The 20,000-nt window shown below is 47.9% G+C and overlaps 10 protein-coding genes across 10 annotated transcripts in view; 6 read left to right on the forward strand and 4 right to left on the reverse strand.

Moving 5' to 3' along the window:
- The window catches only part of CND00950 (Aromatic-L-amino-acid decarboxylase, putative), a 2,775-nt gene extending 9 nt beyond the window's left edge, over nt 1-2,766 (forward strand). Inside the window, exons 1-14 of the mRNA XM_570400.2 lie at nt 1-296; nt 363-376; nt 444-545; nt 617-685; nt 745-857; nt 912-1,031; nt 1,086-1,271; nt 1,328-1,460; nt 1,518-1,580; nt 1,630-1,670; nt 1,725-1,848; nt 1,898-1,953; nt 2,005-2,154; nt 2,220-2,766. The exon at nt 1-296 is cut by the window's left edge and continues 9 nt beyond it. Coding sequence (XP_570400.1) covers nt 283-296; nt 363-376; nt 444-545; nt 617-685; nt 745-857; nt 912-1,031; nt 1,086-1,271; nt 1,328-1,460; nt 1,518-1,580; nt 1,630-1,670; nt 1,725-1,848; nt 1,898-1,953; nt 2,005-2,154; nt 2,220-2,582 — 1,548 coding nt within the window. The 5' untranslated portion in view covers nt 1-282 and the 3' untranslated portion in view covers nt 2,583-2,766. The remainder of the gene's footprint in view (nt 297-362; nt 377-443; nt 546-616; nt 686-744; nt 858-911; nt 1,032-1,085; nt 1,272-1,327; nt 1,461-1,517; nt 1,581-1,629; nt 1,671-1,724; nt 1,849-1,897; nt 1,954-2,004; nt 2,155-2,219) is intronic.
- CND00960 (expressed protein) lies at nt 2,751-5,037 on the reverse strand. Its single transcript, XM_024656955.1, has 3 exons — nt 4,953-5,037; nt 4,151-4,903; nt 2,751-4,086 (listed from the first exon to the last, which is right to left on the reverse strand). Exons 1-2 carry the CDS (start codon nt 4,955-4,957, stop codon nt 4,186-4,188), a joined length of 723 nt encoding a protein of 240 aa, XP_024512689.1. The 5' UTR covers nt 4,958-5,037; the 3' UTR covers nt 2,751-4,086; nt 4,151-4,185.
- Nucleotides 5,038-5,149: 112 nt separating this feature from the next.
- On the forward strand, nt 5,150-6,521 carry CND00970 (conserved hypothetical protein). Its single transcript, XM_024656956.1, has 7 exons — nt 5,150-5,249; nt 5,303-5,401; nt 5,456-5,469; nt 5,522-5,585; nt 5,667-5,742; nt 5,799-5,837; nt 5,889-6,521. The coding sequence occupies exons 1-7, from the start codon at nt 5,176-5,178 to the stop codon at nt 6,375-6,377; spliced, it is 855 nt and encodes a 284-aa protein (XP_024512807.1). The 5' UTR covers nt 5,150-5,175; the 3' UTR covers nt 6,378-6,521.
- CND00980 (conserved hypothetical protein) lies at nt 5,618-7,375 on the reverse strand. Its single transcript, XM_570690.2, has 2 exons — nt 6,453-7,375; nt 5,618-6,372 (listed from the first exon to the last, which is right to left on the reverse strand). Exon 1 carries the CDS (start codon nt 7,287-7,289, stop codon nt 6,456-6,458), a length of 834 nt encoding a protein of 277 aa, XP_570690.1. The 5' UTR covers nt 7,290-7,375; the 3' UTR covers nt 5,618-6,372; nt 6,453-6,455.
- Nucleotides 7,376-7,570: 195 nt separating this feature from the next.
- On the reverse strand, nt 7,571-10,266 carry CND00990 (phosphatidate cytidylyltransferase, putative). Its single transcript, XM_570424.1, has 12 exons — nt 10,106-10,266; nt 9,344-10,050; nt 9,195-9,293; nt 9,072-9,135; nt 8,880-9,019; nt 8,725-8,827; nt 8,582-8,676; nt 8,420-8,520; nt 8,210-8,365; nt 7,960-8,150; nt 7,856-7,904; nt 7,571-7,799 (listed from the first exon to the last, which is right to left on the reverse strand). The coding sequence occupies exons 1-12, from the start codon at nt 10,216-10,218 to the stop codon at nt 7,677-7,679; spliced, it is 1,941 nt and encodes a 646-aa protein (XP_570424.1). The 5' UTR covers nt 10,219-10,266; the 3' UTR covers nt 7,571-7,676.
- A 1,497-nt stretch (nt 10,267-11,763) lies between these two features.
- Nucleotides 11,764-14,282, forward strand: CND01000 (protein-vacuolar targeting protein, putative). Its single transcript, XM_570314.2, has 12 exons — nt 11,764-12,395; nt 12,450-12,549; nt 12,605-12,697; nt 12,750-12,843; nt 12,894-13,008; nt 13,057-13,199; nt 13,261-13,342; nt 13,401-13,609; nt 13,659-13,725; nt 13,775-13,889; nt 13,943-14,054; nt 14,099-14,282. The coding sequence occupies exons 1-12, from the start codon at nt 11,807-11,809 to the stop codon at nt 14,237-14,239; spliced, it is 1,860 nt and encodes a 619-aa protein (XP_570314.1). The 5' UTR covers nt 11,764-11,806; the 3' UTR covers nt 14,240-14,282.
- Nucleotides 14,283-14,599: 317 nt separating this feature from the next.
- On the forward strand, nt 14,600-15,787 carry CND01010 (hypothetical protein). The gene is made up of 5 exons (XM_024656957.1): nt 14,600-14,763; nt 14,858-15,262; nt 15,317-15,372; nt 15,432-15,527; nt 15,585-15,787. The coding sequence occupies exons 1-5, from the start codon at nt 14,726-14,728 to the stop codon at nt 15,638-15,640; spliced, it is 651 nt and encodes a 216-aa protein (XP_024512688.1). The 5' UTR covers nt 14,600-14,725; the 3' UTR covers nt 15,641-15,787.
- On the reverse strand, nt 15,317-16,713 carry CND01020 (hypothetical protein). The gene is made up of 5 exons (XM_024656958.1): nt 16,559-16,713; nt 16,415-16,460; nt 16,029-16,344; nt 15,890-15,959; nt 15,317-15,835 (listed from the first exon to the last, which is right to left on the reverse strand). The coding sequence occupies exons 1-5, from the start codon at nt 16,653-16,655 to the stop codon at nt 15,777-15,779; spliced, it is 588 nt and encodes a 195-aa protein (XP_024512791.1). The 5' UTR covers nt 16,656-16,713; the 3' UTR covers nt 15,317-15,776.
- A 230-nt stretch (nt 16,714-16,943) lies between these two features.
- CND01030 (conserved hypothetical protein) lies at nt 16,944-18,866 on the forward strand. Its single transcript, XM_024656959.1, has one exon. The coding sequence runs from the start codon at nt 17,938-17,940 to the stop codon at nt 18,592-18,594; it is 657 nt and encodes a 218-aa protein (XP_024512809.1). The 5' UTR covers nt 16,944-17,937; the 3' UTR covers nt 18,595-18,866.
- Nucleotides 18,867-19,154: 288 nt separating this feature from the next.
- The window catches only part of CND01040 (hypothetical protein), a 1,986-nt gene continuing 1,140 nt past the window's right edge, over nt 19,155-20,000 (forward strand). Inside the window, exons 1-2 of the mRNA XM_024656960.1 lie at nt 19,155-19,381; nt 19,436-20,000. The exon at nt 19,436-20,000 is cut by the window's right edge and continues 385 nt beyond it. Of these exons, the coding sequence (XP_024512687.1) occupies nt 19,703-20,000 (298 nt within the window). The 5' untranslated portion in view covers nt 19,155-19,381; nt 19,436-19,702. The remainder of the gene's footprint in view (nt 19,382-19,435) is intronic.

Here is a 20,000-nt window from a genome sequence, read left to right on the forward strand (position 1 = left end):
TCGGATATGTCCGCCGCGTTTTATGTCCGTTCATTCAGGGGCTTTTGTCGGGCCTAATGACTGACTGGGAGTCTCTCCCCTTGAGATGGTCGACTCTCCGACTCTCCGTCCCCTCCTTTCCCCCGTTCGTTCCTCCCGCTAGCTTCTTCACGCCCTCCTTTCCTTCAGCCCGGCAACCGTCGATCAATCAACCAACAACCCCGTTTCGGCTCCAAAGGGTCGGTAGTGAAACATCAAAGAAATCAACTCCAGGACGCGACTTACTATCTACGACACGACATCATGGACATTGAAGAGTGAGCTCGGGTGTGACAGGAGGCATAAATGTATCCATCTGACTTTGCTGGACTTTTTGCCGATAGGTTTCGGAAAGCAGGTAGGCCTCTGTTGTTTACGTATGCAAGGCGATGCTTCTGACTCTTGCATACTAACTACCCAACCAGGATATGCGGCTGTTGACGCTATCTGTAATTACTATGAGCAGCTCTCCCAAAAGCCAGTCAAAGCTGAAGTTGAACCTGGATACCTCTTAGAAAAATTGCCATGTGCGTAAAAGAGCTGGTCCGCCTCAAGCATGAAATTCGCCATCTAACGCCTTGCCTGCTTGAATTTGTAGCAGAGGCGCCAGTCAAGGGGGAGCCGTTTGAGCAGATAACAGCCGCTTTTCAAAATGATATCCTTCCTGGCAGGTCTTCCTCATTTGTTACCCTCACGACCTCCCAAAACCTAATAATGAGCTTCCAGGTATCACCCACTGGCAATCACCCAATTTCTTTGCTTACTTTCCTTCAAACACAACGTTTGAGGGTATGCTTGCTGATCTTTATGCAGCTAGTGTCAGTAACCCTGGTTTCAACGTGAGTTTTCTGATAATCTCAGTTAGTGTACCACAGCTCACTCCTTAAGTCTAGTGGATTTGCTCCCCAGCTTGCACCGAACTGGAGCAAGTCGTCGTTGATTGGGTAGCCAAGATCTTGGGGCTCTCCTCGGCCTTCTGGACTGATTCGAAAGTTGGCGGAGGTGTGATAATGGTATGACCTGGCGCTTGAAAAGGAGACTATCCATGCTCAATGATGGTTGTATAGGGATCCGCATCGGAGGCTGCTTTGACTGCTGCAATGGCTGCTCGGGAGAGGGTGTTAAGAATCCTCTCCAAAGACGCCAACGCGGTAGCCAATGAGGATATTGAAATTCCCGAAGATGTGAGACAGAAGTATGGGCAAAAACTGGTCATCTATGGGAGCACACAAACTCATAGCATTGGTGCCAAGGTATGTCCGCCAGCGCCTCATCTGATTATCCGCTGACAGTTATCCGTTGTTTCAAGGCTGCGATTCTTCTGGGCCTTCCTTTCCGAGCAGTGCCGGTGACTGCAGAAGACGAGTATGCTCTTAGAGGGGATGCTCTGCGAGCAGCAATTGAAACCGACGTCGCAGCTGGGTTGATCCCTTTCCTTGCCAGTGAGACATACAAGCAACCACCGACTATGGCAGAGTTGAGCTGACACTGTTTGAAAGTTGGCACTGTGGGAACAACTTCATCTGGCGCTGTAGATAGAATTGCTGAGATCGGACAAGTCTGTATGTGAAATAATCCCTTTGCCACGACAAGTACTGACTGCAATTTTAGTAAAGGATTATCCTACCATGTTCTTACACATCGACGCTGCAGTCAGTAGTCTTGGTCCTTGATGTTATCAACACAAGTTACTGATTTGATAACAGTGGGCAGGCGTTGCATATGCACTTCCAGAGTGCCGAGACCAGCTTCGACTTGCCGAGGTCAACGAGTATGCCAATTCCGTCTCTACCAACCTTCATAAATGGGGTTTGACGACATTCGATGCGAGTATGTACACTTTCAACTAATTGTCGCATATCTTACTTAACGTTTGCAGCACTTCTGTTTGTCAAGGACCGACATGACTTAACGCAAACATTCGACGTGACTCCTGTAAGCCCTCTTCAATTGACTATACCAACGTGTGACTGACTGCTGTAAAAGCTCTATTTAAGAAGCAAAGAGGCGGATACTGGGAAGGTAATTGACTACCGTAACTGGCAAATTCCTCTGGGGAGGAGGTTCAGGAGTCTCAAAATATGGTTTATCCTGAGAAGTTATGGTGTTGAAGGTTTCCAGCGTCACTTGACCCGGGTACGGCAGATCAACCCCTCTATTGGGATTTTCCAGAAATTTGAAGCTGATTACATTCATTATAGGGTATCGAGCAATGCCAGAAGCTCGCTTCTATAGTCCGCGCGTCTCCCGATTTCGAACTTGTCACCGAGCCCGCCCTTGCTCTTCTAGTCTTTCGTTTGGTACCAGGACATACCACACAGCTGTCAGCAGAGACTCTTAACAATCTCAATAAACGGCTTTACAACCGCCTAGACGCACGAAAGGATGTGTTTTTGACACAAACTGCCTTGAAGAGCAGCAATGGGAATAGTGTTACGTGCATCAGGTTTGCTATGGGTGGGGTGCATACCAAATTTGAGCATGTTCAAAAGACGTGGGAAGTGGTTAAAGAGGAGGGGTGTAATACCATCGACGAGTGGAAGAAAGAGGAAGGTAATCAATGAGCGAAGTGTTGAAACGCGCCGGGATATATCAGGTGGTCGCATCTACTGTACTGGTACACTTTTTATATTTCTAAACAGATCTTGTAATGCCGACATCTTTATTCCACCACGCTTCTTTGTCATGTTGAGTTTCTTCGCTTGGTTCTCCGGACATTCCATCTGTAAAGAGAGATGCATTTAGATCGAAGAAATACTGCTTCTGTTTGAGAACACGGTCGGAGTGAATATTGATAGATCTGGATAGACGATGGACTGTGCTGGATGTGTAACAAAATGAGACACTTAGAGCGTATGTTGTACACTAGCTATACTTCAGTTCCTTTAGGTTCTTTACTTGTCTAGAACACGCCACACCTTCGCTTTTCGATGAGAACCCTCATCCAACGTCACTTTGACAATCTGCGCCCTTTTCAGTCGTATTAATACTCGACTGAACTTGGCTGCAAATTGTCTTAGTTTCCTAAGGGAGAATCTTCTTTTGAGCTCCAGCACTAAAATCATTAAGTGATAGTACATTAAAATCTGTTGTACCTACATTGTAATAAATTACCATAATAGCTAGTAGCATAAATAGTGATCCTGTTAGTGTATATAGAAATAGAAGGAGTGTAGCTCGTACTCGAGATGCTGAACCACCCCAAATACCTCACCAGATGCTACTTCTTAACCAGCCTACCTGGCCCTTAACCCACGACACCATCCCAATGAGAAGAACGAATAATAGATCAGTAAGCACTTGCTTTTGTAGCTCGTGAACCTTGCTTTGACTTCTCCCTTGACCGTATGACTTTGATATTGGCAGTAGAAATCATGTTGAGGGTGTTTGTGAGCATCTGCTTTTTGATAGCACCTTTGCTTCACGTCGAAAACGATCCATTCTCTTCTCTGGGGGGTCCCAATAAGTCTCAATATCAAGCGATGGACACCATCTATCCTCCCTCCAAACTCCTTTAAAGTCGGTGCTGACACAGAGATTTTAATCCGAAAGCCTTACTTCTCGAATCTCATCCTCCGCAAGATTGACGACAGGTGCTCTACCATCGTATTTATGGTCGTCTCCCTTATTTCTCATACCATTCATGCTAATGAGACCAGCAACATGAAGCCTATTGTTAGATGACGTGGTGATGACATGGACCAGGCGGGGGTGGATTTTTACTTGTATTCGGTCTCCTTTGACCTTTGAACTTGAAATAAATGGACCCAAGGTCACTCATTGTTGGATAGACAGTGATTTTCTTAATAGCCTTTTATAGTGATAGGCTGAACAAGAACATGGGAGGAGATCGAGTGGTCATGCCGAGATTCCATCAATTGTGGTCAGCGAGCCTATGGATGTTTTGAGCTGGCTGTTGGAAACAGAACCGTTTCAAGAGAAGGTGCTTTTGGCCAAAACATCGCAGACGAATACTCTCACACCCTATCTCATAGGGGCACAGGATGTGCACTAAAAGTTCCATGTATAAAAGCTAGTCAATGAACCAAACCTAGTACAGATTCGCTTCTACAAAGAGGGCATATTATATCATAAGCGATTGATTCGTATCGATTCAAAAGTCTGTGCTCACTTCAGCAGCTGCTATACGACTCAAAATTTTACCCATTACCGCGTCCCCGCTTGCTTCTTTATATCCTTCTTTTCTGATGGGGTGAACAACCAGTCCAGATGTGATGCCTTGAGTACAGATTGCTTGACATAATCTTGGACCATATTTTGCCATGAGCTAGCAGCGCGTTCTTCGCCACCATTGCCGACAGCAGAACTGAGCAAAGAGGAGATGAAGTCGGCACCACTATCTGGAGCAGGCTTCGAAGCTCCTCCGCGCTGTCCGAAAGCCTTATCTTTTGTTGAAGACCGAGTGGAGTACTTCGATCGAGGGGTAGCCTTCTTCTTCCCTTTGCTAGTACTGCTACCATCCTGATTTCCTGAGAACAAGCTTGACAGGTAGGCAATACCCGGGCTCGCTTGAGCTCCCCTGGCACCATTATCAGCAGGAGCCAGGCCTGACCATTGCTTGGCAAGCTCCATCAACTCTCCCATGCTTCCCTGTCCTGAAGCCTGCATTATCCACGCAGCTATCCCCACCAGCGGGGCAAGGCGTAAAGAGATGCGTAAGAAACGAGAAAAGTAGCCAAATATGCTGGAGACTGTGGACCAAACGATGATGAAAGCTACAAAGATGATGAAATAGCCGACGTAGGGGCTAATGAGTCGGAAAAGGGGCAAGAATGAGGAGGGATCTGAGAACGTTGGCGGGCTGAACAAGAGTTCCTGAGCATCTTTGGGGAGCCAGGGGACGATATTTTGGTAGATAAATTCTCTATGATAGTAACTTGAGCAAAGGATATCACATTTTATACCTGACTTACTCCATGATCGGTGGCAGGAAAAGATGTGGTGAGAGGCGAAGAGTGTGGTGGAAACGATAGTGTATGATGGCGCGGCGGGAACAGATTTGTTTGTTTGTTTCCGTCGGCAACACGTCATTAGTCCTTTGTCGGCGATGGCCGATTGGAAGTCCACTACTTATATTACTATGATTATTATGACCATAGCACTGTATATATTTCACTCTGCTATATCCACCTCGCGATGTCCACCTCACCCCCCGCCCCCCCAGCACTCGCCCAGTGGCAGGTTAATAACGTCCCCCCGGCTGCCTACTAGTAACAATCTGTTCCTCCGCCAACAATTGTCCCCCACTGACTGCCGTCCACAGCATACCTGACTTCATCACAGAGGAAGAGGAACAGTATCTCATCAAGAAGATTGGACAAAGCCCACAGCCCAAATGGAAGACAGTGGGCACAGGAAGAAGGTGATTATCCGTCTACTAGGCAGTGTTGCTTTGCTGATCAGATATTTCGATTAGACTACAGTACTGGGGTTCGTAATTGTCAGTAGTACAAGGCATGGATGCTGACTCAGCGACATGCAGGCGGTACCATGTCTAAAACAGGTGTCCTTTTACCGGAAGCCCTGCCCGATTTCCTTACCAAATTGTGAGTGAACTATTTGTCGATATATCGTCTACTTATCAACGCGTTACATCCGCTCACGCAATGTTCAATATAAATTGACAGTCCAGATATCATCAGTCGTATAGGAAAGTTTTTGAAATTAGCTTCACCGGATGGCCCCAGGCTGGATATCAATCAGGTACGCCATCTCCCTGTCAAATAAACATCTATTTGGAGTACTGATTCGTGATTCAGGTACTCGTCAATGAGTATAACCCAGGCCAAGGAATCGCTGTGAGACCTTCCTAACGCTCTCTCTCGGTTTCGCTCTAACACGACCGCTAGCCACATGAAGATGGACCTGCATTCCAACCCCTTGTTGCCACCATCTCCCTCGGCTCCCATACCGTGCTTGACCTCCACCACTACATATCTAGTACCTCCCCATCACCTCCCATGGTTGCCACCGTTTCTTCCACAGACAAAGACTCCGGAAGTTGCGCTCGCGCAGTCGCGGCCGTACCCCTGGCCCATTTACTCGTCCTTCCACGATCACTCCTCATTCTCTCCTCATCACTGTACACCTCGCATCTACACGCAATAGCGGCGAAGACGCAGGACTCAGTGATGGCCGGGGGTGCGGATGATGGAGATGTGGTAGCTGTTGCCAATGCGGAATTACTGGGCGACCCTGCAGTGATGGAAAGTCTTCGGAATGGAGGAGTATGGGTGAAAGAGAGGGGTGTCCGCACAAGTCTAACTTTTAGGCACGCCCAAAAAGTGATTAAAGGCGGGGCGCTAGGCAAAGTCATGGGGAATATGAGGAGACCTTGAGTCAAACGCAAAACATTAGCATAGTAATAGCATAGCATGACATTTAAGTAAAGAAAAAAGGCAATAATGACTTACTCGTTAACCACCTAGACCAAGTCCCAGTTCATCCAGCATGTATTGCAGCACAGTTCTGCCACTTCCTTGCTCCTCGCTAGATTCTAGAGACGGCGACCGAGCGCTGGCATTTCCTTTTGACCCAGTTGACGGCGTTATCATCTGTCGCGAAGGGGATGATAGGCGATGTGCTTTTGAAACGCCTGTCCTATTCATAATAGGGGTCACAAACCCTTCTTGTGTCCGCCCGTAATCTCGCTTATCAGGAGTAACTTTTAGATACGGAAACTCGTCGTCTGGTAGCTGCATAGTAAATGATGTACCAGCAGAAGTATCCAAAACGGATGTCTCTGATGAGGACAGGCTTATGTCGGGGAGTATAGGTGGTGGCAGGGCTGAGCGTAATGATGCCGATTCCTCCCAGTCTTCCTCATCATCATCCAGCCATGACGATACCTTTTCTACTCCCAGCCTCGAATCGCCTCGCCTATCTCCTTTTGCAGGTGGAGGAAGCGTGATATGAACCCCGCGACGTCTGGCAGCAACCACCAACGCCATGATCATAACCGCCATCTCATGCTCCCTTCCCCGCACCACATTCACCGGATCGACCACGGACAGGTCCATCCCTAGAATATCATCCGCCAAAACCCCAAGGACACATTTGATGACTACGAGTTCGTCGCCGGATGTTTGACATAGCCGGGTAGAGTGTGGAAGAGGGAGACGGGTATTGAGGATGGTCTCAAGGGTGAGGAGGAGGAGCGAGGGCGGGATAGCGGCGAGCGAGGGCGGGTTAATAGGGATGTGGAGAGCAGTGAGAAGCTGGTGGAAGAGAGGGAGAGGGGGTGTCGGCATGGGAGAAGGTTGGGTGGATGGATAAGAAATGACAGAGAACTGGGCGAAGAATGATAATTGAAGAACCAAGCATAGCGCGCGTCTGACGGAAGGAACAAACAAACAAAAACATGCCCAAAACACTGGCGTTTGGGACTGAGCCAAGAATCATACTGCCAACTGCCGAGAAACTCACACGAGGCCATGATCTAGTATTGGCCTACGATATATGCACAAGTAGTACAGTTAGTGCAATTGCTGTGATATGGATCACTACAGGAATCAAAGATTGCAACCACATCCGTTATGCATTCGGTATGAAGACAAAATGGTGTCTTGATGCTGATGTATTCACATTATCCCTTTTTAATTAACTCTTCCATCACCACCTCTCAACAAGAAAGGTATTTAGACCTTGACTCCTTGCCCAGCCAAGAACCTCTTCAAATCATACAAAAGCTCAATTTGCTCAGGCTGGGTCAAGGAAGTGACTACAGCCTGCATGATTCCACCGACAGTCACGTTTTGGATCTAGAAACAGAAAATAAGCATAAGCGTCAGAAGAAGATGAATTCAGTTTAACGTACTCGGATGAGTGAGCTGTAATAAACGTAAGAGAAAAGACCCATCATGAACCTGCAGCAATGCTCGTGAGCATCTACACAACAACCACAAACTGCCCAACACTTACTGGCAGTCCATTCGGTCAGTCATACCACCATGTCCAGGGATAGAGTGACCAAAGTCCTTGATGTTGAAAGCTCGCTTAAAGCCGGAAGCAAAAAAGCCGCCAAAGGGAGCCACCAAAGAGGCGAAGGTGGCCATAACGAGACAGTGGATTTGGAAGGGAGCGTAGGGGATGGAAGGTGGGGGGTGGCCGAGCTACATTAAAAGAATGAGCAATGGCCCGAAAAAAATCTTAATGGCAGAATGACGCTTACGATAGTCTGAAGAGCTTGCCTGGCGACACCGGTAAACTCGAAACTGTGCCACATAAAGACAGGGTTGGGTCGGCAAGTCACCTGAGAGAAGACATTGGTACCAAGATCACGGGCGGGGCAGATCATGTAAGGATATCGCATCCAGAATGTACCCCACTGAACGTCATGGTAAATGCACTGCCAAGCCTGAAAGCAATATCGAAGACTCACAGCAATGCCGAACAAAAGAGTGCAGATGAAAGCGCCCACGAAGCCTTCGACAGTCTTTTTAGGACTCAACTTGATCAGAGGAGTCTTACCGAAAAGCTTGCCTACAAGTACGTACGTGTACATTAGCAACTGGGATAGAACAGTCAAAGACAGGACACGCACCGCAAACGTATGCCATAACATCGTTACAGATGACCAAGGATGCAGGAACGAAGAACCACACCAAACCTTCGAGAATGTTGTTCACGATGAAATGGCTATCAGGGTCAGTTATCTGGAGAAGAATCATGAAAACCAAGACTCACCTAGACACCACAATGAGCAAGAGTGAAATATGGACCCAACAGAAGAGAGCAAATTGCTGACGAAGGTACTGCCTCTGGAGATTTGCGACGAACCCAACAAAGCCTTTAAGACAAGTCAGTGGCATGCGCCAGTCATCAAGAGAAAGGATACTGACCAACAACATAAAGCATGAAGCTAATAAATCGGTGGTTGCGAGCAAAGGGGATGAAATAAGCGTCCACAAAGACAATGTGCTTGAAGTAATAGATAATAGATTCGCCGTAGAGGAAGTAGTTGGCCACGACGAAGAAATACCTGACAGAACTGTTTAGTATTAATAAGAAAGGAATTGTTGGGTATTACAGACCAGTTGATAGTCTTGTTCCAGCTGTCGCCTTGCTCTCCAGGAGTAGCAGCCTTGGAACCACCGTCTGAATTACGTTCCAGTCATCAGATGACATTATATTACACGATTATGTCAATAACTCACGGTCACGAAGGTCGAAAAGAGCAGTGACCTCATTGTAGACAAGCGTTTGACACAACATGACGAGAAGGATCATGTAGGGGTGACCCATACAGAGAAGAACTGCAAAAAAACTCTGAGCATGGAATTTGGAGGGTAAGGTAAAGACCTACCGATGAAGCCGCCGATCATGATAAAGGTCCAGATCGTCCTCTCAATCATGTTGCGATTTTTCTTGGGAGCAATGGTTTTCTCGCCTTCCTTGCCCTCGCCGGGAGCAAGACCATCCTCAAACTTGACAGCAATCTTGCTAGGGCTAGCAGAGTTCATGACGTTTCCAGGACCAGCGGGTGTAAAGTCTTGAGGAGTCTTCCTTTTCCTGTTGGCAGGGAGAGCATTGCCAGTCGGTTGAGGAAGAGTAGCCGGCAGGGAAGGAGAGAAGTTTGAAGAAGGGGGGCTAGAAGAGCGGGCAGCGTCGGCCTTCTTGGGAGTCTCCTTCTTCTGTTCCTTATTTTCCTCTTTTTTCTCAGGGACCGCGGTAACAGGCTTAGTCTTCTTGGGAGCGATGTCGGGAATCTGCTTCTCTAAGGCGGGAATTTGGGAAGGACTGGTGGTAGAATGTTCGAGTTCAGTCTTCGCCGGACTAGAAGCCTGTTGCTTAGGCGCTTCTTGAGGGATAGGAGCTTCTATATTCGTCTCTGGAAATTCCTCCGCGCCAGGGACTGAAGGAGTACCAGGGCTTTCGGTTTCGGAACCTGACTGCTTGTTGGACTTTGATTTTCCGTCCAGGCCCTTGGAAGCTTGTCGAGCCAGCCGCTTTCGTGCAGACTTGGACAACGTAGCAGTTTGACTTTGAGACCCGGAAGGATTTTCGGGAGAACTGTGGGCAAATTGGTTCAGCTTGGATCTCGCGAAAGCAGGAGGCGCCAACTCACGTCTCTACAGGGGCCTCCTCCTCCTCCTCAACTTCTTCATGTTCGGCAGCGCCTTTATTGAGCAGCTCATACATGCCACCACTAAACAGGGGTTGACCTCTGTGTGACGACATGACTGTTGTTTTGGGGAAATTTTGGGTTGCAAGATGGAAGATGGAAGGAAAAAGATGAACAATGAAATGGCAGCCACAAAAAGGCAGCGGTTGAGAATTGGAGACAAGGCGGCCGGCGGTGACGTTGCAGCAGCTTGCAGAAATCACGGAAACAAATTTATCACTGGCCAATCACACATCAGGCGTCTCCCGCACCAAACGAAATTACAAAATTCATCATGAAAGTTCCTCCAACATCTCTATCACCTTTCTCCTTCTCATCTATCCTTCAAGTTTCGTCTTTTCTCAAATACCATGATTACTTAATGTGGGTCACATTCTATTAATATCCCCGCTTCTGCCTCCCTTCCCGTTTGGATGAGCGTAACAATCCAACTCCTAAAGCCCTGTCGTCCCTCGAACCTCTTTAGTTAGGTTTGAGTAAGAGGGCAGGACGTGCGCCGGGTAGGACCGGACAGCTGGAGGACCTTAATTACACATGACCTGAACTTCATTGACCACCTTCTTGTTGTGTGATAGACAGCCTGAAGAGTTGCATGTGCTAACAATAGTGTTTTTCAGATTACTCAATAAGATGAGGATCGCGGCTACTTCAACAGATGTTCTTTCTTGATAGGCTCTGGGTGAGTGTTTTTTCTTACCCTCTTTCTCATGTTCAATGGAGCGCTATGAAGATAAACCACATACCATACATACTTTACCTCATTCGCCGGCGATTCGTCGTGATTAGCGTGACACTTCAGCCTTGACTGAGCGCTCCTACTTTCCACACCTTCCTTCCTTACCTGTTAGGATTATTATAATGGAAGTGCTGACTCTAAGTAGCTGTAGAATCTCAAGCTCTTGAGTCATCCCTCTTCATGGCACCGCGCCAAGTCACATGAGTAAGTTGTAAAAACCGGCTTTGCCCCTTCTTTCTATTGTGATGAAAATCTTTCGATGGGCGGACAGATCCTAATCCCGTGCGCTCTGCGCTAAACACCTCGTGTACAAAAGTAGGTGGGGAAAGGGAATTGGTGAATTCATCGTGATCTGAATCTTCCATACATCTTGCCTTCTCCAAGCCCGGGCGCATTATTGTATGGTCAGTTGCTGACTGCTATCACAGAGACTAGTCACTTTGTGATCAGAGTAAGGTAAGCGTCATGCCCACACCCTCCTCCAATATTCCAGCGGGTTTGTCAACCTAGCGTGGCAACGATATGAAGGTTCATCTGTGCAATGCGCTGTTTCGTGCTGGCAGCCAGGCTAGGTTGTCATATCACTAGATAGCCTTCTTGTATCTCTTCAGTTTGCATTGTTCTGGAATGCATCACTCGTTTTATCATGATTGGATCGTCTTTTGAGACCAGCCACGAACAGCTATAGATATTTCTAAATTCGGCGTTGTTAGCAGTATGGAACAGTTGTACATATACCGAGGCGTAAGCCGTGGACCAACAATGTTGTGACTGCCTCCACCACTACGCGGGAGACAGCGACCGACCGACCGACGGATAATCACGACATGAATACTTTTCGCATAAATGCACTACATGATTATAACTTGACTTGCTATATCATCAACCCACGATCTGCGACGTTCGAAATGACTTCTGAAAGCGAGCCAAATACATCACTCCCGTTTAGCCCTATACAACAGACGCTGCCGGCGACGCCCTCTCGCTCGACCTCACAAGTATCAATGGTTTCTGCCGAAGCCTTATTGTCCCATAGCAGCCCCACAAAGCAACTCACGCCATCACACCGTTCGTCTCTACCTTCGGCACTACCTTATAATACTCTTCTTAATGCACCGGCAGGTAGTCCTGCGTTAAGGGCACGCGCCTCGACAGCTTCATCAAGTCGAGCACCTTCGGTCTTGGACGACGCTCGTGTAGAGCATAACGATAGTGAAACTCAAGTCTTAGAAATAACACCACCAATGGATAATTATGAGCTTGATGGAGGTAGTGACCACACAAGTTTGCCTTCTGATGCGTCCTCCATCAAGGGCAAGGAGAAGCAGCGATCGAATGATCGCAATGAGATTGAAACTGTGGGAGCTGGAGGGGAAATGGCTTTGCCTTCGGGAGATGCTAGAAAAGGACTGAAAGAACTTGTGCGGAGGAGCACTACAGCGGATAAAGGTTATGGAGGGCATGATCACCGTCGGCTATCGGAAAAGCTTTCACAAAGTATGTCAAGGCCATGGCCATCTTTCATCGTTTGTGGCTAACTTTGACTAGCAGATGAAAATCTACAAATTCTGATAACACAGTCAGACAAGATGTCCTATTCGCCTCGATTGTATTATGTTTTAACGAATGCTGGAAAACCCGTTTTCTGCTCGTGGGTTTTCTAACCTTATCTGCTTATGCGGATCTGCCGTAACTAAATGACACAGACATACCCGCCCCTCTGAGGATGATGTTACTAACCTCATGGGTGTCGCGCAAGCATTAATATCCATCTTTGCCGACGATGATGATCGATTAAGGCAGGTTCTCAGTCAGGTAGTGTCACAAAGTCGTAAATGACCTGGTCTTTAGATACATCATTAAAGGCAACCATCGCGTAGCATTTCTGTTAAAAGCACCGCTGTATCTATTCTGTGTCAGTGATTGGGGAGAACCCGAGCATGTTGTAAATACCCAACCACATGCCACCGCTACGCATAGCTGATCTATATCAAGTTACGGCTACAACTGGAATATATTCATCTCCAAATCCTTTCAGTCGTATCCTCCACTCAACTCCTCAGGCTATTCCAGAGACGAAGTAATGCCGACCTCTCGACGTTATTGGAAGGTGAACTATGTTGTGAAACAGGAGGAATAGTGCTAACATTGTATATAGGGACAGAGCCGTTCTTGAGCAATCTGATCGACTGTTCGCAATATGACTTCAGTTTCCTTACATCTACTCTCCAGCCCCTCAGGATGGCTCCTGCTTTGAGAGATACTAGTGCGGCAGCCTTGATGCCTCCGTCCAAATTCAAGGTGCGTGTTTCACCAACTGGCCGTCAGTTTCAGATCCATTGTACTGAGCAAATTTTCTTAGGATTTGTTATATGTGCTTCTGATAGCAGGTGGACATATTGTAACTGTCTTGCGACCTAGAAAACATTCAATACATCCGTCCGGTCAGTATTATTCCCTGTCACTCCTCACCTGTGTAAGCTAATTGCCCGCTTCCGTTAGATTTGCATTTGCTTCTGAACACGATCGCTTCTTCGTCAGCACTTCGTACCACTGAAACATGGCTTCCCATTTGCTTCCCCAAGTTCAATCCTTCTGGATTTGTTCACGCTTACATCAGTTACGTTTTGGAGGACGTGGGTCTGGTATTCGTAAGCGCAGATAGAGAAGCATTTGAAGACCTCAGAGTATGGAAGGATATGGTTCTGGAGGTACGTCAACTGTGTTTGAGAAAAAATAGCATCGCTAATATTTCTGCAGAAGCTTGAACAAGATAAAACTCTCAGCAGAATACAAGAAGCTATACCTTTGCACCCATATACGATATGTAAGTGTTGATTAGACCAATTGGTTATGACAATTGATCCACATATAAGCTTCTGTGGGATGTCCTGGCTTACGCCATTTCATCTACAAATCTCGTCAACATGTTCAAATCACTCAACCCATATGGGAAGCTCCCTATGAGGATGGTTCAACAAACCAGAAACGGTCAGCTCGGACTCGACAACCTGAAGAACTTGTGGGCTAACTCAGAGCTATAGACTTGTTACGACCTACCAAAAGCTGCACGATGCCGTTCATGCCAAGTCTGGACAGGCTTCCGCCCTCAAACTGGTCTACATCTCTACAGAACATGAAGCCTGTCTTGTTTGGGTAAGCGCCTGCCCAGGTTCATCGAGCAGAACTAATAGTCACAGGCTACGAAACCGTTTGAGCTTTATATCACTGTATCACCCCAGCTTTCCAAGTCAGCTGTTGTAGCGGCTGCCAACAATGTTGCCAAATGGGTGCTTGCGGAGGAAGGAAGAATATTTCTCAAAGATGCCCCTGTATTCTGACCGCACAACGATGGCAAAATGCAGAATAATAATGACAATGGTACCTGAAGTTCAAAACATCCTCCCAATCCTTATTAACCCTCTTACGGGCCAGGAGTTCACACAGGCAACGCGTAATAATACCTAGGACGTGTTGTTTGTGCTGATACTACTATTCTTCGTTCTGCACAAAAAAGCCAGAAGAAGATGATGACGTCAGGCCGTGCTTGCTAATTAACTATTGTAATAAATAACGTTTGACGGCATTAACCGCCTCAGGCACATCCTTGGCTCTGCTGGTCAAAAGCCGTTGCAGCTATTCGCTCACACGTCTTCAGGATCTTTTTTCAACAACAACTTTGGTCATCTCAAGAGTAAATCGCATTGACTGAAGAAGTTTATCTTGTATAGACAACCTTATACCGCGAGAAAACCCTTGGACGGTACGAAAGGCGCTTGCGATTCTCTTAAATTACCAACTCTACACACAACCTTAAAATCATCAAAATGGGTCGCGGTGGCGGTGTTTCTTCTAGAGGTCGAGGGTGAGATTTTTTTCATTGACTCGAAGTTATGTACCTTTGGGTGGACTTTTATTGACACTATTTTTTTTCTTTTTCTTTTCCTTCGAAATTGTAGCAAGTTCAAGGTTGCCCGGGGAGGTGGTCGACACTTTTCGCGTGATCTCGATCCCAGATTTAACAAGCCAGTATCTGAATCTTCCGAGGAGGAATCTTCTGAAGAAGAGTCATCTGAGGATGAAACCGCCCAGCAAAATGAACAGCTTGCTCCCGAGATGGCTGCCTTGAACCTCAAGCTTGGAAACACTGTTGCTCTCGATGATGAAGATCAAGAACCCGGGATGAGCAGAGCAGAGAAGAAAGCCATGAAGAAGGCCCAGGGTGAGAAGAAAGTTACTATCCAAGAGCCTGAGGACAGTGGAAGTGAAAGTGACGAGGAGGAAGTCATGCCTGCACCCGTACCAAAAGGAAAGGCTAAAGTGGCCAAGAAGGCCGAGCCCGTTCAGATGTCAAGAAAGGAGCGGTGAGTCATGCGATCGTTACTGGGAAGGACATCGTGCTAACACCTTGTCATTAGTGAGGCGGCAGAGAAGAAGGCTGCTGAACAGAGATATCAGAACCTCCACGCCCAGGGTGAGAAGCATGTTAATCTGATGATTTCATATAAGCTGATCACGGATAATTATTACTAGGCAAAACAATGGAAGCCAAAACAGATTTGGCTCGATTGCAAGAAGTCAGGGCTCGACGAGAGGCAGCTGCTGCTCAACGAAAAGCTGAAGCCGAGGGTGAGTCCCCTTCCCTACAAACATTGTACGGAGCTCATGATTGTCTACGAAACACAGAAAAGGCCCAGGAGGCAGCTGCGAAGAAGGAAAAGTTGCTTGCAAAGAAGATCTGACCAGCTACGTGAACAAGGGTGTTTGTCATTGATGTTAAAGTCACTGTGAGGATAGAATGCCTGTTCCTTGTTTCTAGATCATAATCTCTTATCCTGTATACATCGGTCTATCTTCATGCAAATATGAGTCTCCCACCTATTCAGATTTGTAGTCGTCGTCGACTTGCAGACGATGAACCAAGAGTTGGTGAGGCGCTAAAGCAATGTCATTATATGGGCGATGGGGGGAAACGTTGGCTGGAAACGTACCTCCATCCTCGTCGAATTGAGGACCTTTAGCGACGTATCCCAGCTTTTCATAGAAAGGGATAGCATGTATCTTTTGTTGATTTATAAAAATGGTCAGTGGTGGAGCTCATCCCAAGTGGACAAAGTACCTGATACTTACTTGGGAATGACATTTGATAGTGATCCACTTTTCACCTTGTTCTTCGATGATTTTACCAAGTGATTCCTTCACTGCGTTTTGGCGCACAAAGTTCTCCATCCCTTCAACAAGCACCCTTCCGAATCCAAATTTTCTATAGTCTTTCAAAATCGCCAATCTCGTAAGTTTGCTTTTACCCGGGACGAAGCGAATAGTCCCGATTGGCTTCTCAGTCGTAGTAGGTGTATCGTTTGTTGGCGGAAGAGAAGAAGTGGAGACGTCGGGGGGTGAGGAGATGGGAATGGTGAGCAGGAAATGGAAAGAGTGAGGGTCATACCTATTACCGCCTAGGTATCAGCGAGGTGCGTCACTCGCGGATAGTTGGATCTCCAGATAGGACTACATACTCGTCCATTTCGTCCTCAACGGTAAACCCTTGCTCTACACAGAAGACTGTACCATATACAGAGCGTTGTCAGCGACCTTTTAAAACTCGCCTGTGGGATTAATCGACGTCTCGAGAAAAACAAAAAAAAACACGCCCGACGCACCTTCCATTCGGATGTCATAGCAAGCTTCAACTTCATTTTTTGTGTTGGCCAGCTTGAGAGTATAGGAGGGCCGGACAGGTCTATTTGAGCTGGACATTGTACACCTCAAAGCTACGGCTGGTTGATTATGGTGATGGTTACTGATGACACTGCGTGTATAAAGAAGGTGAATTTCCCGACGCGACGCGAGCGCGATCAAGTAATAATTGGCGAGATAAGTCGAAATTGTGATGACCGCGTATCACGGTGGACGAAATTCGCAGGTGTTTCTTATTAGAGCTTGACAAAACAATGATTCAGTCCATCATGGGGTTATCCTCTTGATCTTGTTGTCTGAGCAAGGTAGCGTATGGTGAAAACCACATTGATGGAATATTATTTATAACATCATGTCTCTGAGTCTCTAATAATGATACGGACCATCCGCCGGCCTCCAGCTTGAATGACAACACCAGCTTCATATTTCCCCTCTCCTTAGATATACTCTTGGCAACGATACGACACACGAAAATACGCATTAACGTATCTTTCTCTTAACCTTTTATTTTTATCCAGCTCTTGAATAATACCGGATATTCTAATTAATATGAATACCGTTGTCGCACAGAAACAGCAAGCTGGCGTAACATAAAGGATACCGACCAATGTGCGATTGGCCACTGAAACGCAGGTTCGCATGGCTCTATTGAACTTTTCTTCCTTACATCTACCTCCCTAATAGCCCCCTTCCTTTACCTCTCCCCTTTTTTTTTCAACCAATCTCGCTTCACCAACACTCGGCCCAATATGGTAAACCTAATATAGAGGAATACCGGTTTCAGAGACGGGGGAAGGATACATCATCAGAGGAGCTAATATATAGTCCATCCACCGGGTGATTCCAAGATGAGCGACGAGGGATATACCAACCCATTGCCTTCTTACAAGCGACCGTCCCTAGCCGACATCTGGGCTTCCATTTCACTCCGCTGCCTTGTTGATCGTCCATACGTCCCTTCTCTTGAACGTATCCCCGAAACGCAGAGGGCCAACTTCAAATTCCCCGTATTGTCTCCACATCCGAGGGCAATGTGGTTAGGCCACGCGAGTGTATTCTTGCAGCTCCCACGAGCGGATGGGGACGTGTTGAAAGAGCCGATAGGCGTGCTTTTCGACCCCATCTTTTCAAAGAGATGTTCGCCAGTGTCGTGGATGGGGCCGAAACGTCGTCTGGGCGTCCCTTGCCAGGTGAAGGATCTGCCCAAAGTCCATGCTGTGGTTATATCCCGTGATCATTGTGAGTTATCGCTTCTGGTCGCCTTTTTGTCGGCGTAGATGATAGGGATCCTGATGTGTGAGCAGATGATCATCTAGATAAGAAGACAATCAAAGACATTGAGATGTTTCATAACGCCGTCATATACTATGTGCCGAAAGGGGTCAAGGCAATCTTGGTCAAATTCGGTGTCTCTGTTTGTAGAGTGAACGAGATGGGCTGGTGGGACGAAAAGCTGTTTGAAGAGGAGAGCGTAGGGTCTAAAGATTCTTTTTCCATCTTGTGCGCCAAAGTTGGTCAAGTAGACAACTTCTCCGAGACAGGTTTATTGGAAAAGGGCTCGATGGAAAACATCGACGTGATGACGGTTGCTTCCTCCATCAGCCCCCACCACCTGCGTGTTATTTGTACCCCGGCTCTGCACAATTCCGGAAGATCATTGTGTCAGATGGACAAGACATTGTGGGCCACATGGTATTTGGAGTACACCTTGCCGAACAGATCGCTTTGGAGATGTTTCTTCGGTGGAGATACTGGTTACCAAGCACAACCCAATGGGCCTGTTTGTCCCATTTTCAAAGGTGCGTACAGTGCAAGGGAGTGCAGTATGCAGTGTGACAGGCCGCAAGCTGACGAAGCGATGAACAGAGATTGCGCAGCGGTACGGCCCACCCGACTTGGCGCTTCTTCCCATCGCACAAGGCTCGGTCCTCCCATATCACTCGTCCATTCTTCCACTCACCTTTGGCGTTTCGCGCCTCGTTTCGGCAGTGCGTTGTAGCCCATCCCATGCCATCCAGGTGCATAAAGATATGGGGGCACGTAACTCGATGCCGATCCACTGGGGCACGTGGACAACAGAGGACGGGGCGAGGACCATCGCGGGCGAGTTGCGAGTAGGCTGTAAAAGGGAGGATGTTCGCCTGAGATGGGGGTCGTTTGGAAAGGACGGCTTTGGGGTGGGCGATGCCGGGGTGTGGCTGGAAGTGGCGGGCGCAGCGTAGACCCCCTAATGTATGTTGAGTGGCTGACCTACACGCGCACGGACGTTCGTTGGGAACAAACAGCGGAAGGCACCGATTGCTCGATTACGAGTACTCTGTTAGCCGGCTGCCGGTTTATTAACGGGCGTCGGCCAGCGAGAAGCGAATAAATAAAAAGTGTACTATTTTAGTGCGCCCTGTTTGTCTTTTCCACTGCCGAGAATCGCCCTCACATGGACAGCGGCCCCCTTCCCTTGCGCCCGCCCGCCCCTCCCCCTAGTCCAAGCTGCGATGCCCTCCCCGGGCACAACAGGGGCGCACTCCCCCGCGCCCACGCCCCACCCCCTCGCAGACAGCCCCCCGCCCAGCTCCGTCTCCACCTATCCACCACACCCCCACGACTCGGCCTCCCTTCTACGCGCCGCCCGGGCGTCCGAGGACTCACAGTCTCCCGCTTCCTCAACGAACCATGCTAGGGACACGGACAGAGCAGGAAAGCAACGGGCAGAAGGCTCGGTCGCTCGAGACGCAGCGGTCGCGCAAAATGGGAAGGCAAAGGAGGCGGCCGCATTGGCAAAGTGGAGAGTCAGTCGCGATCGTGACCCACATGTCGTCTAGTGCTAACAAATGCTTGTGCAGAGTTGGGCTATCGAACATTCCGTACATGCTCCGCCGCTCAACGCCTCGACTTTAAGATCGGGAAGGTCAAGTCCACGCGGGCAAAAGATTCCTCTCGTTGCCCTCAACACTTTTGCCTTGAGAACCCAACAACCACTGGACGACCTCCAGAGAACACACTCGCCGAGTAACAGCCACTTTCTATACCCTCCGTCCGACGCCGAGGGATCTGCGTCTTCGCCTGTCACATCTCTCAGGGTCGCGTCTCCAAATGTCACTGCCTCGCCAATGCCGTCCTCACGATTCGATCCATTAGAAAATGAAGTCTACAACACAGATTCTGTCCTTGCATTGCACGACGTTGAGCTTGCTGTTGATGAAGAAATACTGGAACGTACAAAGCGTGTGCAGGCAGCCCTACCTCGTTATGCGTCAAATCGACCAAGATTATATGAGACGCCAAATCCATTCGTTGGCATCGCCCATCGACTAGGCTCACGGCGAGTGCGACCAATCGCACTAGAACTCATACAAGCACTGGGCCATCTGGTGGATGCCGTATGGCTAACTACTTACCCTGATCGTC

The sequence above is a fragment of the Cryptococcus neoformans genome, assembly GCF_000091045.1.
Source record: "Cryptococcus neoformans var. neoformans JEC21 chromosome 4 sequence".
Taxonomy (NCBI): domain Eukaryota; kingdom Fungi; phylum Basidiomycota; class Tremellomycetes; order Tremellales; family Cryptococcaceae; genus Cryptococcus; species Cryptococcus deneoformans.